The sequence below is a fragment of the Trichosurus vulpecula genome, chromosome 7 (genome assembly GCF_011100635.1).
Source record: "Trichosurus vulpecula isolate mTriVul1 chromosome 7, mTriVul1.pri, whole genome shotgun sequence".
NCBI lineage: Eukaryota > Metazoa > Chordata > Mammalia > Diprotodontia > Phalangeridae > Trichosurus > Trichosurus vulpecula.
This window is the reverse complement of record NC_050579.1, coordinates 209,227,838-209,242,837: the sequence shown is the minus strand read 5'-3', so window position 1 is coordinate 209,242,837 and position 15,000 is coordinate 209,227,838. Positions and strand designations below refer to the sequence as shown.

General features: G+C 37.4%; 1 protein-coding gene across 1 annotated transcript in view; it reads left to right on the top strand.

Moving 5' to 3' along the window:
- Positions 1-15,000, top strand: part of LOC118856961 (adhesion G protein-coupled receptor B3) — a 187,242-nt gene that overhangs the window by 139,601 nt on the left and 32,641 nt on the right. The window contains exon 12 of the mRNA XM_036767541.1: positions 4,130-4,773. Within this exon, the coding sequence (XP_036623436.1) occupies positions 4,130-4,773 (644 nt within the window). The remainder of the gene's footprint in view (positions 1-4,129; positions 4,774-15,000) is intronic.

The window sequence follows — 15,000 nt, the reverse complement described above, 5'->3', positions numbered from 1 at the left end:
TTCCTCCTGGACCAGTATTTTGGAAGGGGTATAAGTGATGGAAAAGATGGTCAGGGTTGCAGTGTCACCTGGGTCTCCATAAAGCCAAATGGATGGGAAGATATGAGAAAAAGAGATACAAGATGCAGGGAAGTTTATTCACTATGGAAGATTAGGGGAATTCTAGAGGGAATAGTGAAACCCATGGGTAGAGTTGGAGTAGGGAAATGGGTGGGGTATGGTTGAGAAAGGTAAGGATGAGAGAATGGGAGGTACAAAATGGCAATAGTTGGTGACTAGGTGGCCAGTGATTAATACAGGGATACTGAGAGAAACAGGTAATGGATGTACCCTCACCAGTGAAATCATAGATCATTTGAGGCATTTCAGCAAGGTGTTCCCTTGCTATTATATCTCATATCTTGGGCTTTAATTCCTATCATTTGCATCCCACATATATACATATATTTATATACATACACACATACATAAATACATACATACATATATATACACATACATATGTGTGTGTGTATATATATGTATGTATATATATATATATATATACATATACATATATATATAAACACTAGATCTGTGTGTAATAGATCTTAAACTGGATGTCCCGTTGATATCTTGATGTCAGTGTGTCCAAAACTGAAAAGACCAAATACTAAATCCTCTATTTGGCAGTAAGGCTCTTCATAACCTGACTCATTTGTACCTTCCCAGTCTTCTTTCACTTTACTCCCTTCCATACCCCCTATAATCCAGCAAGATTGTTCCTTGAATAGGATACTCTGTCTTGCATCCCTTTGCCTTTGCCCTCCATGCCTGGAATAATCTCCTTACCCCAGTTCTGCCTCCTTGTTTCCCTGGCTTCCTTCAAGCCTCAGCTCAAATCCTACTTTCTTCAGGAGTCCTTTCCAAGTTTTTCTAGTTACTAGTGCCTTTCCCCTTCCTATTATTTTCTATCTACTCTACATACTATCTAGATATCTTGTATATACCTGCACAGTGAGAACAATTTTCTAACACTTTCTCCATGCAGGTTAAGCTGGTTTTTTTTTTCCTTAAAAGGTATTCTAATCATAGTCAAAACTCGATTGGCTCAAGGCATTTAAAATTTAGGCTGCTGACATCACTTCATAGTCTCTTGAGTACAAAATAGCCATGAGAAACTCCCAGGCTTCTCTAATGCTTGACTAGTGGACCACGATGGGGAAGTCAGGCAAGGGATCTTTACTCAGCAGAATCTTCTCAAAATGATTCTAAGTGTACAACCTTGTTGACTATAGCACCTTATCTTTCTCCTGCTTTAGCTAAACAAACTATTTTTATTGACTGTTGAATGACTTACAATTGTTTCATTTTGGTCTAATGTTAGACATAAACCACCAGGGTCCTATTCACAGTCAGGCCCAAATCAGAAAATCCTAATTATTCACATGTTGTCTCTCCCTTTAAATTGTAAATCCCATAAGGACTGAGACTGTTTTTGTCTTTTTTTGTAACCCCATATGTATAGATATATACATATACATACATGTTTATATGCCAACACACAATATAAGTACAATTTTAAAGAAAATCTAAATAGTCGATATGCCTCTCATATATGGGAAAAGTTAGCTTTATGGTTGCCTTCACCTGAATTTTTTGAAAGTACAAAATGACTTGCTTTTAAAAGTACAGATGACAGTAGAAGATTGGCTCTACAAATGATGAAATAGAGGCTTAGATTAAGAGACTTGCCCAAGGTAATGCAAGTAATAACAGATGGAGGTTTTGAGCCCAGGTCTTCTCAGACCCCTGTGCATTCCCTCCAAGGCTAACTGCTATCAACTCTGTATGCATCTTATATGTGCCTATTAATATACATGTTGTCTCTCCCACTGAAATATAAGTTCCTTGTGGGCAAGAACTATTTGGGTTTTTTTCTTTGTATTACCAGTAATTACCACAGTACATGTACATGGTAAATAGCTTAATGAATTCTTATTCATTGATTGAATCTGATTCCAAATCCATTGTCCTAGATAGTGACAATTATACATTCATTATTATTGATGGCCATCACTCTTCTAGAAATTCTGTCTCTCTAGGTTCTTGTCTTATTTTTGCATGTGACTAATAGTTTAAAACATTTTTAAAGTGTTCTGTGAGATCTGAAAGATTTAAAAATTACTTTTACTTTCATGAAATCTATTAGCTATATAGTCATTACCCAAACATAATTGCTCATTAACTACCATTCATTACTAGTGCTTTATTTTAAAAGATATGGAAATAGATTTTTTTTAAATCCCAGGTCATTTTACCTCCTGCAGAGGATTAAAATGGAAACCCAAATGAAATGGTAGCTAATTTTAAAATGTTTGATGTGCATGTGGTAAGATTTCAGTATCTAAAATTAAGAAATCTAATGAAATAACTGGATAGTTTCTTTCTGATGGAAAGGTACAAGGTGAATGATACAAGCTTAAACTTATATGTAAGGATTTTCTTTGTAATAATTACCAATTTGTAAAAGTGGCAACTTTACCTGTGTTTTAGTACATAGAAAGTAATTCTTTTATTTGATAATTGGAAGATAAATGTAATATATGTGAAAGCCTTTGTGAGGAGACAATATAACAGTAAATTCCATAGTATATAAACCAAAATAAATGCTAACAGATTGTCTCCATTTTGGAAAGACCACAAAGTCAGGTCTGTGGGATTGTGTTGAATAGAAATGAAAGAAGATAATGGTTATTCGGGATGGAGGAAGTTATAGCACCACTGTCACATATATACCTACAGAACATTTCAAAACAGACCATTGAGCAAAACCAAGCATGAATTAGAGCACTTCCTTCTTGAAAATAACATGGCTTTCTTTTGAAGTAGAGTCAATGCACCCTAGGGGTTGACAATAATTTCATTTGGAAAATGATTAATTTTTTTTTTGGCTACCCATTTGTCCTCCATTTTAAAATCCTGGTAAGGCTTCTATTTCATTCCTGAGTTACTTTTTTTTTCTCCAAGTCTTATGAAATAAAGGTGAGTCACAGAGGCTTAAATTGCTTATCTATTTAAACTCAGTTGGTAATTTTCATATACCTTCTGGGGAATTAGAGCACCAGGATTTGTTATATAAAAAAAACTTTTTTTGTATTTAAAGCTAAATATGATAAATACTTCTGTTCCCTGTACCCACTTGACCAGATGGACTTCAATGGATAACTGCTCATTAATTTTCAGTGACACAATTTTTAGTGAATTCATCAGGTAAAGCAAGATAGGAATTACTGGCAAAAATATGTTCATTCCTAATTATCTCTATTCAAAAGATAATTTAATAATGATTGCTAGTTATAGAGCATTTGTAGAGAAAAACAATGAACATTTTTAAAAGCATGAACTAGTCCATAATTCCACATGAAGATTATAGGGTAGGTTGATGAGAAATCTAACTTATACTCTGTTGTTCTTTTTTTCTAAGAGATTATACACTAAGTTGCTCACATGTTACTGTATGCTGCAATTTTTAAGGCTATTTATCAAATTTTCAGAAAGCAAGCTCCTACTTAAAGTTATGGGTTACCAGAGTTAACATAGTATATTGGTATAAAGAATAGTTTAAATTTACATAAGAAGTCTCGTCTTTGTAGGAAATTATAAAGATAATTTATGAAGAAGCACTTTAGTGTTGTTAAAGAATATCCTAATATTTCAAAAGACCCATGACTTCATCATATATTCTCTCTATCAATACAGATCTTTACCTCTCCACATTTTAGTAGATAGTATAATGAGCGATGTGGTCTAAAAAAAAATAATCACTTGATGGCCAACATTGTGGTTGATAAAACTTCCTGCACTTGCATGGGTTCTTCCTCAGACAACACTTTACACTGAAAGACTTCCCATTTTGATAAAAACCAGCCTGAGCTTATGTTCTTCTAGCATATCTTATGAGGACTCAGGGCTTCTTGTATGTCACGTTAAATGAAGTAGTGAAATAGGTTTTGAGTACAAGTTGTTAAGAAAAGGAAATCACAACAAAATAGCCAAAGAGAAAAACAAAGGAGGGCACTAATGAAAAACAAATGACTTTAAAAGTACAGAGGCTTTCATTTGCAAAAATGTTGTATTCTAATTACAGTTCTTCATAAGGATATTGGGCCCTGCCGGGCAGCTACAATAACAGGAACACTATCTCGGATTTCTCTGAACGACGATGAAGAAGAAAAAACAACGAATCCAGAGGGCCTGAGCTATTCAACTTTGCCTGGGAACATCATCTCCAAAGTCATCATTCAGCAGCCCACAGGTCTGCATATGCCAATGAGCATGAATGAGCTGGCTAATCAGTGTCTGAAAAAAGATAACAGTGAGTTACGGCGAACTGTGTACTTATGCACGGATGATAATTTGAGAGGGGCAGATATGGACATAGTACATCCCCAAGAAAGAATGATGGAAAGTGACTACATAGTGATGCCCAGAAGCTCTGTTAATGCCCAATCAGCATTGAAAGAGGAGAGTAAACTGAATATTGGCATGGAAACCTTGCCTCATGAAAGGCTGTTGCACTACAAAGTCAATCCTGAATTTAACATGAATCCTCCTGTCATGGACCAGTTCAGTATGAATTTAGATCAGCACCTTGCACCCCAGGAACATATGCAGAATTTGCCATTTGAGCCTCGCACAGCTGTAAAGAACTTCATGGCCTCTGAACTGGATGACAATGCAGGACTAGCAAGAAGTGAAACTGGATCGACGATATCCATGAGCTCCTTAGAGGTCAGTGATATGGAAATTGTTCCTTGACGTTTGACCCTCACTCTTGGCTTCTGTGGTGACCTCCCTTTAAAATGCCACTATTTGGAGAAAGCTACATTTTTAAAAAGCAGTGTGATTCCTAACAGTGTTATATTAGTATGTGTGTGTGTGTGTGTGTGCGTGTGCGCGTGTGTGTGTGTACGTGCCCGCGCATGCACACGTGTGGAAAAAATTGGAGAGTTAGAATATTACCTAAACTGCTTGGTAGACATGATTTGACCCAAAGTGTTTTGGAATTGTCTTATTAATTAATCATAATGAAAATGGGCTTAATTAGATTTCAAATTGTTTAATTATGGTTCATAATAATATATCTGTCTTAATGAAAGATACCACCAAGCTCTCAGGTTATTCAGTCAGCATCATGTTTTGAGCCCCAGGACCTTAGTAGAAATCCCAAGCAAACCAGATGTCTTTCTTCCTGATCTGTCTGAGGCAGCAAAGGCTCCTTACATAGGTAAATTAATTGTTGGATTATTCCCTTAAACTAGAATCAAAATCTAAGTTTCCTACACAGTCACAAGTAGCTAAATCAGAATAGTTTCATTATCATTTAAAATAATAAAATGGGTTTTCTGTTTTCTGAGAGGAAATACAGTTCTCCAAATTTCCATAAAGAATGACTTTTAAAGTATTTTATATTGAATTCTGGTATGCCTGTTAGGGAGTAAATCCAGCAAGCTGAGAATTATAAAGACCATGTGGACCAAGCCCATTTCCACTCTTGTTTTATAAAACAAGGCATTTCAGAGGATAATCAGTGAAATTTTCTGAGTCTTCTCTTTACTATAAAATGAAGATATGCACAGCAAACAGCTATTTACATCAGCTGTTGAGTCAAAATTAATCACTTACTAAGATTTGGGAAATATTTAATATATTCCTGTAGCCACATAACATCCTAACATTTATTTGTAACCCATTTTTTTTTACTTTTAAGCCTTTTTATAATCATCCTACAACATTCATTCAAATTTTGTTTTTTGTTTTACTTTGTTTTACCCTATCTATGCTGCAGAGATCTGTCTGTTTGTAGTAGCAAAATGAGTGAAATCAACAATCACTTTTCCTGATGTCTCAAAAGTCATAGATTGTAGGCATTTGCTCAGGAGTCATACTTTATTCTTGCTCAATCTAGAGGGCCTAAAGTCTAATTGAGGAGTGTCTCTAGTGAGAAGTTGGCATGATTTTGGGACAAATCCAGCATTCATCTGCCTTCTATCTGGTAATGTACTTATGAGATATGCCCTGGTACATACCTTCAACCTTTGTTCATTCATTCCCAAAATAAAACAGCATTCCAGAAATAACCAGGGGTATTAGCTGCCTACTCAAGGTTCCTCCAGGGCTACTTAGGACAGAAGCTTTAGAACTGAGGGTGAGCCACAGGATGGCAAGATGTCCACTAGAATAATGTCTCTGTGGTACAGGCCTTACTATAGGACTTCTTTTCCTAGTCGTTACAAGGTCATAGACCACTAATAGTTCTGAGTGACTCTTTTCAAAATTGTAACCGACATAATTAAAACTGGACCAACCACAGTGAGAGCGAGGGAGAACAGATAGACAGCCTGCATGTTTCATTGGTATTCTTGCAATTTCAGGAGAAAGCAAGGAAGGCCTGTAGCCCATTGAGAGGAACCCTGTGGCACACTTAAGGGAGGACATAGGAAATAGTCACACAAGATAGGCAGGCTTAGATGGGTTGTAACCTGCACCTTTGGAGAAAACATCCAAATAAATGAGATCACAGATTTGTTGACCATACATGGCAAATGTCCTAGCAAGTCAAGTCAAGCATTTATTAATCCTTTAATGATGCAGCTATGTAGTGCTGGGCCTGGAGTCAGGAAGACATGAGGTCAAATCTAGCCTTAGATACTGTGTGCCACTTAATATCTAGTTGCCTCAGTTTCCTCATATGTAAACTGGGGGTGTAACAGTACCTCCCTGGCAGGGTTGCTATGAGAATCAAATGAAATAATGTGTGTGACACATGGTAGGTACTATACAAATGCTAATTCTCTTCCTCTTTCCCTGCTATGTACTAGGCACTGTGCTAAGTGCTGCAAATATGATAAAAGCAAAAAGAAAGACAGTCCCTGTCCTCTAGTAGCTTACATTCTAACAGAGGAAAATAACATATAAAAGGAATCCAAAATAGAGAGAAGGAGAGAATGTACCAGCTCATGGGCATGGTGGAGAAAGTTAGGAGCCAAACCTAGAGAGAAACAGCAGATATACTTTCCCTATCATTCTCCTACCATTGTGTTCAATTAAGTGCTCAGTAGTGATCACAAACAAAATCAAGAACAATACATTTGTTATCCTTTGCATTTAACTATTCAAAAACTTGCATCAACTGAAGAGACATCACAAAATAATTAAAATAATCTCTGATAAGTTTTTGCACATTGAAAAAGCTCTCTAAAATGTATCCCATTCAAGGAGTACCAAAATGACTTGAATGGTAATCACATCTAATTATTTTAGCTGAAAAAAGTTTATCACATATAAAAATCTAAAAGCTTTGCTAAGTTTAATAATCATGTATGTCTGATCACTGGACTTCACTTCTATTTCAGCATGCAGTTTGTGAAGTTTACAGATCTCCATAAACATTCTATAACTTTAGCACAGAATAGTAACACCACACTCAATGTAGCATTCAGTTCTGTCTCCTCAAAAAAAATCTGCATTTAAATACCTTTGGAATCATGAGGCATATGTCCTGAAAAGGAAGAACATTCAGCATTCAGACTGAAATTTCAGTTCTCGATTTCCCTTTTTTAATGCGTTTAATAGTTAATTAGTGCTTTGGGTGACAATTTAGGAGATAGCTAAAATGGAATGCATAGATGTGGGAATAAATTATAAAAATCAGAATTTCTATAGTTCCTTTCATTAGAAGATGCTCAAACCACCTTAAAAACATGAATTCATTTATCTTCACCACCCCTCTTGTGTGACCGGTTGCAATCCTAGAAGTAAAGTGACTCCTTCAAGGTGATAGAGTGAGTGTATAACAAAGCCAGGAATGGAAACTTTCTCCCTTCAGTGGGAGGAATATTAATGAGTCTCCACATTAATAAATTATTCTTGAATTTGAGAGTTCATTTTTGCCTTGTGTAGCCTTGGGCTAGTATATCTTGTGACCCAAGAACTAGAAACATACTGCTCTCAGAGCATCAAACGGGTCTATCCACATAAAGTAATTAACCTTTTCTACCAACCTGAGTGGCTGGGAATTTGGATCAATTACTGCCAATTATCTATCATAATTTACATATCAGAAGTGAATTAAATTGATTCGATTTGATAAGAAAGGGGTGACCAAAATGAAGGCTTTATAATATATATATGTGTGTGCATATATATACATATATATATGTATATATAGTTCTAAGTCTAGAAAGAAAAGCATGCTGACCAATGTATTCTATAAATATAATGTTAGTGGGGGAAAAAAGATTATTTATGCTGCGTGTTTTAGTAAGTGATACATTTTAAAATGTATTCAAAAAAGTGGAAAATGGGACAAAAAGAATCCAAGTGGGGGGGGTGGAACCTGGTGGAAATATATCACTCCATCCCCTCCTCATTCCACTGGCTCCCAGCTGCAAATCTTTGGAGTCCTTCTGATAACTTGGTTTGTTGGTCTATTGAAGCAGCTGAGCCCAATCCAGTCCTGTTATAGTCTTTAATCTTTGTAGCAACTGATGTTAAACATTTGTATTTTGAATTACAGATACCCAGAAACATCTCTCTCATTTATGATACTATTGCTGGGAAACTAAATGCCCTTGATAATATTATTTGCTGATAGATAGATAGATAGATAGATAGATAGATAGATAGATAGATAGATAGATAGATGATAGATAGCTCAGTCGTGTCAGTAGTGCTGTGCCTTTTATACTAAAGTGAATTTTTTTTAAAAATGAGAGACAAATACATGGAAATCTATAGTGTGGGAAAAGATTAAAAAACAAAAAGAGAAAAACAGAAGCCAGAGGATTGAAAGCCTTTGATAGGGCAATTCAAGAGCCCTATGAGCAACAGGTTTTGAATGGCAGGTGGGGCAGGAGCAGGGAAAGCTTAGGGGAAAGTGAACAAACATGAAATGAAAGAATAACTTCATGGAAAACTTGGTGTTTATATAGCTCCCCATGGAATTACGTTGGTTAAAAAAAGGCCAGGTGGGGTTGGGTCTCAATGATACAATTAAGTGGGTGAGATTAAGGTTTTGTTGGTCTTAGTGAAAGACTAACATTAAGGATGAAGATGTTTATTGTAGGTAGAGTATGTAGGTTATGGTTTGAGTTGGTGAGACATGCTTTGAGTGACAATTATGCTGAAGCCTAAAACACTCCTATGTAGATTTGTAATCTAGTAGTCTCTTGTTGGAGGAACAATTTCAATTCCATTCAGCTGTAAGTAAGAGGTGGCATGGAATAGTGAATAATGAACTGGTCTTGAAGACAGAAAGACCTGTATTCAAGTCCTGCCCTGGAACCTATGGGCAAGTCACTCAGGTTCACAATGCAATTCTTTAAGAATAAGTTCCAGAGAACATTGCATTGGTAGGAGAAGTTTCCTAACCTAGCATTTCCATATGCCAATGAAATCGCAGGTCTAATCCCTAAACCTAACATTTGTAAAGTGTTTTACTATATGCAGAGCAATGTGCTAGGCGCTGAGGGAGATACAAAGTTTAGTTCTTCATGCTGCAGAGAATTCTACAAGCATAGAACAATCTTGGGCTGTGTGAAAATATCAGGGACATTTTTTTCTTAGTGAATAGCTTGTATTTTATTGGTGAATAGATGATATATGAGTAGAGACAAAAAGCCATCAGAACAGAGGAGAGTTCAGAATCTTTTGATTAACTAATCTTCTGGGTCATCCATAAGGATGAGAAAAATCACTGAGGCTAATAGCAGGAGGATATGGGATGAAGAAGATGACCATGACCCAAATGTTGAGGCATCTGGATGAACAGCAGACAATAGCATCCAAACATTGTAAAAAATGCTGAGAGAAGTAGATAGAGAAGTGTTTAGGGAATGACATAGGAATCAAGAAGATATTCTCAAGAAAGGGCAGCAGAAGAGGAGAGGGACCTAAAGAGCTGTGTCTTCATGGGCATCCAGGTATTCTTAAGTTCTTATTTAGGCAAGAAAGGGGGTTATATACAAGTCCATGATGAAAAATTGCCCAAAATTGCAAGAGTATTGCATTGACTAGAACAAAAGAAAACTATGAGGTTAAGGAAAGAGGGAAAGCATGCAAGAAATAAACTGCCAGAGCTGAGGGAGGAGTTCACGGGAAAGTGAGAACAGTCAAGGATGAGAGTGACAGATGAGAAGAATAAAAATGAAAGGAACTGCGAATGAGGAAGGAGGAGTTGGGAGCACAGAGACAGCAAAATGAAAGAAGGTGAAGGGAAGAGGAGGCAAGGGGAAAAATAAGGCTTCAGTGGACCTAAGGCAGTATAGCAAGATACCCTGATCATACTGAGACAGGGAAAGACAATGTAGAATAAACTTGACATGTTGAGAAAATTTTGGAGAGAATCTTTGGAAGAGAACAAAGTCATGCTTAGATTAGATGAGGAGAGAAGTGAATGAAATTGGATGTGAAGGAGAAAGGAAGGAGAGAGGAACCATGGGTACACCAAACACTGGAAAACATCAGATTTTAAAACCATCTCAGACACTAACAGTATGATCCCAGGCAGGTCACTTAATCACTCCTGGTACTTCCATAAAATTGAAGCAGTTAGAATCAATGGCTTATGAGATCCTTCCAGCTCATAGTCCATGATCATGACTGTCATGACTGGAGAAATCACTGGGGCTATGAAGTTTAGGTGACCCTTCCTAGCATAATTTTGACCTCTGCACTCAAGTTCTGGTGAAGGGATGAAGTGGAAGCATCTCTCAGAATAGCCTTCAGACTTTTTAACATGTTATAAATACATCAGATGGCCCAGCCACAGAGAAAGAGCAAGCCATGATTGAAGGGACAAATCACTTGAGCTCACTGGGCCTGAGTTCTTCATTTGCAAATGAAGGGCTTGGAATCTATCATTTTCAAAGTCCCTTCCAGCTCTAAATCTATAACCCCGTGATCCTATGGCAGCCCATGTGCTCTGTTGGTATGCAGGAAATATGAAAAATGATGACAGAGGAAGGTCCCCAGTACAATGGAGAATACCCCTCATGCCACCAGGGCAATTTTACATGAGAACATGTGCAAAAGTTGTGCAAGATGAATAAGATTAGATGGGCAATGATTTTCATTATTAAAAGTACCAGTACTGGTGAGCACAGAGCCACAGCAGTACTAGAATATTAATTCTCATCCATGAGAGCTGTGGTTACAAGACGAAAGATAATCTAGAAAATGCTAATTAAATTATTGGTGTGGCTGTCAGCAAACTTGAATTAGCTATCAGAGAAAGAGATTGGGGGAGGGCAAAAATAGTAAATGGGAAAATTATTTTTGTTTTCTATACAGCCTAAAGTGTATTATTTTCAAATAACTTAGAAACGATATGAAGCTGGGCATCTTGGCACATATCTGCATTCCCTGCTGCTGGGGGAGGCAGAGACTGCTGAAGTCTTTGATTTCAAGGTGTCTATACTAAGTCAGACATAGATATGGGGAATGCCTGGGAGTGGAGGGACACTAGGCTGCCTAAAAGGACTAACTAGGCCTGGTCAGAAAAATCGCTGGTTAAAGATTCCCTATTTTTCACCATTAAAATTAGGACAATCAGGCTGCTACACAGTCTGGGTGAAATACAGAGACTCAGTCTAAAAAAAGAAAAAAAATAGTGGTAGACACTGAAGAGAGAGGGAGGGAAAGAACGGACAAAGGGAGGGAATGGAAAAAAGAAAATACTGTTTGGGGGAAGGGAAAAGAAAAAAGGCAGTTTATCCTCTGATGATTTTGTGAATACTCCTATTACATTTACGGAAATAACTCTTTCCTCTTTAAGTTTTCGAAGACATGCTTGGCTGTGTCAAAGAAGCAGCCGCCTCAGAGACATTAGAAAAGATGGTGGATAAAGGCCAGTATCTTGTATTAAAAAGAAATGTGTCAGATTTCAGCTTGAGTCAGGATTTTAGCTTATCCAAGTACATGAAACTAGGAGGAAAAATACCAATCTAACTAGAAGTCAAAATTTAAGGTGGAAGCAGAAACATTTGCTACAAATTTGCCTCCTCATTTGGTATTCTCCTCTTTCCTTCTCTCCCTCCACCAGTTCTTTCTCACACAGCCTGATTGAAATCTGACTGTTAATACCCTTAGAAAGTAGCATTCAAACTACATGAATCTGCTTCCTCTATTGGGTTTTTCAGCCACACGGAAGCTAAAATTATCCAAGTTCAACCTCTCATATGCAATGTTCTGTCATCATTTCTGTCTTCATTACTCTCTAAAAGCTATAAAACGATGAAGATGATGACAATAAAAATAATGACATTTACAGGGTACTTTAAGATCTGTAAAGCGCTTTCCACGCATCATTTGATTTGAGCTTTGCAACAACCCAGTGAGGTGGGGGCTACAGATCTTATTATCCCCATTGTACAGAGCAGGAAGCTGGGCTCAGAGAGGTTATGCTCACGGTCACCCAGTTAGGAATGGAGGAGGAATCTGAATTCAGTTTTTAAGTGCAACACTTCACTCTATGACACTAGTAGAAAATTAAAGCAGGATCCTAAATTTTGACTCTCGACGAATGAGCTTTTATTGAGCAGCTGTACGATCAATCAAAGCAGCACCACACCTAATTTTTATGGAGAAAATGGAAAGAATAAAGGTTGTATGGTAGAAAAAGCACTGGCTTTGGAATGACAGGAGTTGGGTTCAAATCCTGATTCTGGCACCTGTTACTCAGGCAGGACATTGGAAAAAAGCTTGAGATTTGAAGTGAGAGGACCTAGGTGTAGATACCTGTTCTTTTGCTTAGTCATTTTTCAGTTGTGTCTAGCTCCTCGTGACCCCATTTGGGGTTTTCCTGGCAAAGATATTGGCATGGTTTGCCATTTCCCTCTCTGGCTCATTTTATGGATGAGGAAACTAAGGCAAATGGGGTTAAATGACTTGCCCGTGGTCACACAGCTAGTTTCTGAGACCAGATTTGATCTCAGGAAGAGGAGTCTTTCTGACTCCAGGCCCAGCATTTTATTCACTGTGCCACCTACCTACCCAGAAACTGCTGTGCCACTTACTTAACTGTGAGACCTCAGGAAATTTTATCAATCTCTAAACTTTAGTTTCTTCCTCCATAAAGAAGCCTCTAAGTTAGCTCTAAATGTGTGGTCTTCTGATTTCCAGGAGCATGATATCATAGATTTAGAGCTAGAATAAAAAGAGTTTGGGCTAGATGATCTCTTCTAACTTTTAAGATTCTACAATTCCCTAATCTAATTTATTCACTCCAGAAACAGAAAAATAGAGATTAGATTGTAACCTTATTTGATTGTAAACTCCTTGAGGACAGTCTTTTGCCTCTTTTCATATCCCCAGCACTTAGCACAGTGCCTGGTACATAATAGGAGCTTAATAAATGATTAATAATTGATTGATTTAGAGATACTTACACCAGGTGAGGCTAAGATACCACGTGAGTTTGAGATTTGTTATGCCATAGCTCCCAACAGTTGTATCTAAGTCATTATCATCTTCTCCATTCAGAAGTTATCCCACATTGGTTTAATTTTCTTATTGATAAAAATAATAATTTCTTAATAGCTGAGGCACATTAGAAGCTAAACATAAAGTTTCATGACATTAGTACTTTTTAAAAAAAAATCCCTATTTATAAATATACCTTTGTACCTCAAAGACAATTCAGAGGGAGGTAAGAGGAATCACTTTAGGATTATATTGTATATGCCCCATTCCCTGAAGGAATAGATTGTAGAGGTGGATTTCATCCCCAGAAGTCCTTAAGTCTATTGTCCTAGTGGGGCTTCCATTTATCCTACACTGTGCTTAGTTAATCATTGGCAGCATTTATCTCTGTGAGTTACAAAGTGAGGCTGTGTCAACCACTACCTTCTAGTCTCAATTTTCCTACACAAATAGGGTTGCCATTATTCTGTACCAGTATGAAAGCTTACTTAGTGAGAAAAAGCACACACAAAATGTGGGCTGTTTGTGTGACAATACCCAGGGGCCTGTCCTGAATTGATACTTAAGATGTAGCCCACAATTCTGGGGCCTTCAGCTACTAAGTCCAGCAAAGTGCCTGGTGTTTGTATTGTCACATGTACATTTTTCTTTTCTATGTCACTATTCATTTTGTTCAGCTTCTGCAACGCAGTGGGTACCTGATAGGCTACTGAATTGCTATAATTTTAAAATTGATGGCTATATATAAAGCAACACAGTGTACATTGCACTTAGATCATAGGAGCAGAGATTTAGAGCTGGAAGGGATTGTAGAGGTCATCCAACCCAAAGCCACCACTTTGCAGGTGAGGCAACTGAGTTTTGGAATGTTTAAGGAACTTGCTCTAGGTCATATAGGTACTGAAGGTCAGGTTTCAAAATGAAAACCATTGACTTCAAATCAAACTATATTTGTAAACCGCTTAGCACAGTGACTAGCATATAGTAGCTGTTTAATAAATGCCCATTCCCTTCCTTCCCTCCTCAAATCTAGTGTTCTTTCTACCACATCTTGTGGCTGCTGGCAGTACTCAACATCTCTCTCTCTCTCTCTCTCTCTCTCTCTCTCTCTCTCTCTCTCACACACACACACACACACACACACACACACACACACACACACACACACACACTTTCCCTCTCTCCCCTTAAGCCTATTGTCCTAGTGCCGGCTTCCATATATTTCTACTTTAATACACACACACACTCTCTTCCCTCTCTCTCCTTACATCTATTGTCCTAGTGTCAGCTTCCATATATTTCTACTTCAACATGAACCAAAAAACATAGAACAGAAAAAATCCTTGCAAAGATCACCATTTTCTTTATCCATGTTCTGGCTTGCTTTTCTTTCTCCTGCCTAATATTTTCACCCAGATGGTGGAATTGGGGGAAGGGGAGGAGGAGCTGGCATCTATGCAGATGTGCTAAATAAAATTAACTCAAAGAAAAATCATTTTGAAATCATTTACTCCCATACTTCATATCCTGAGAAGT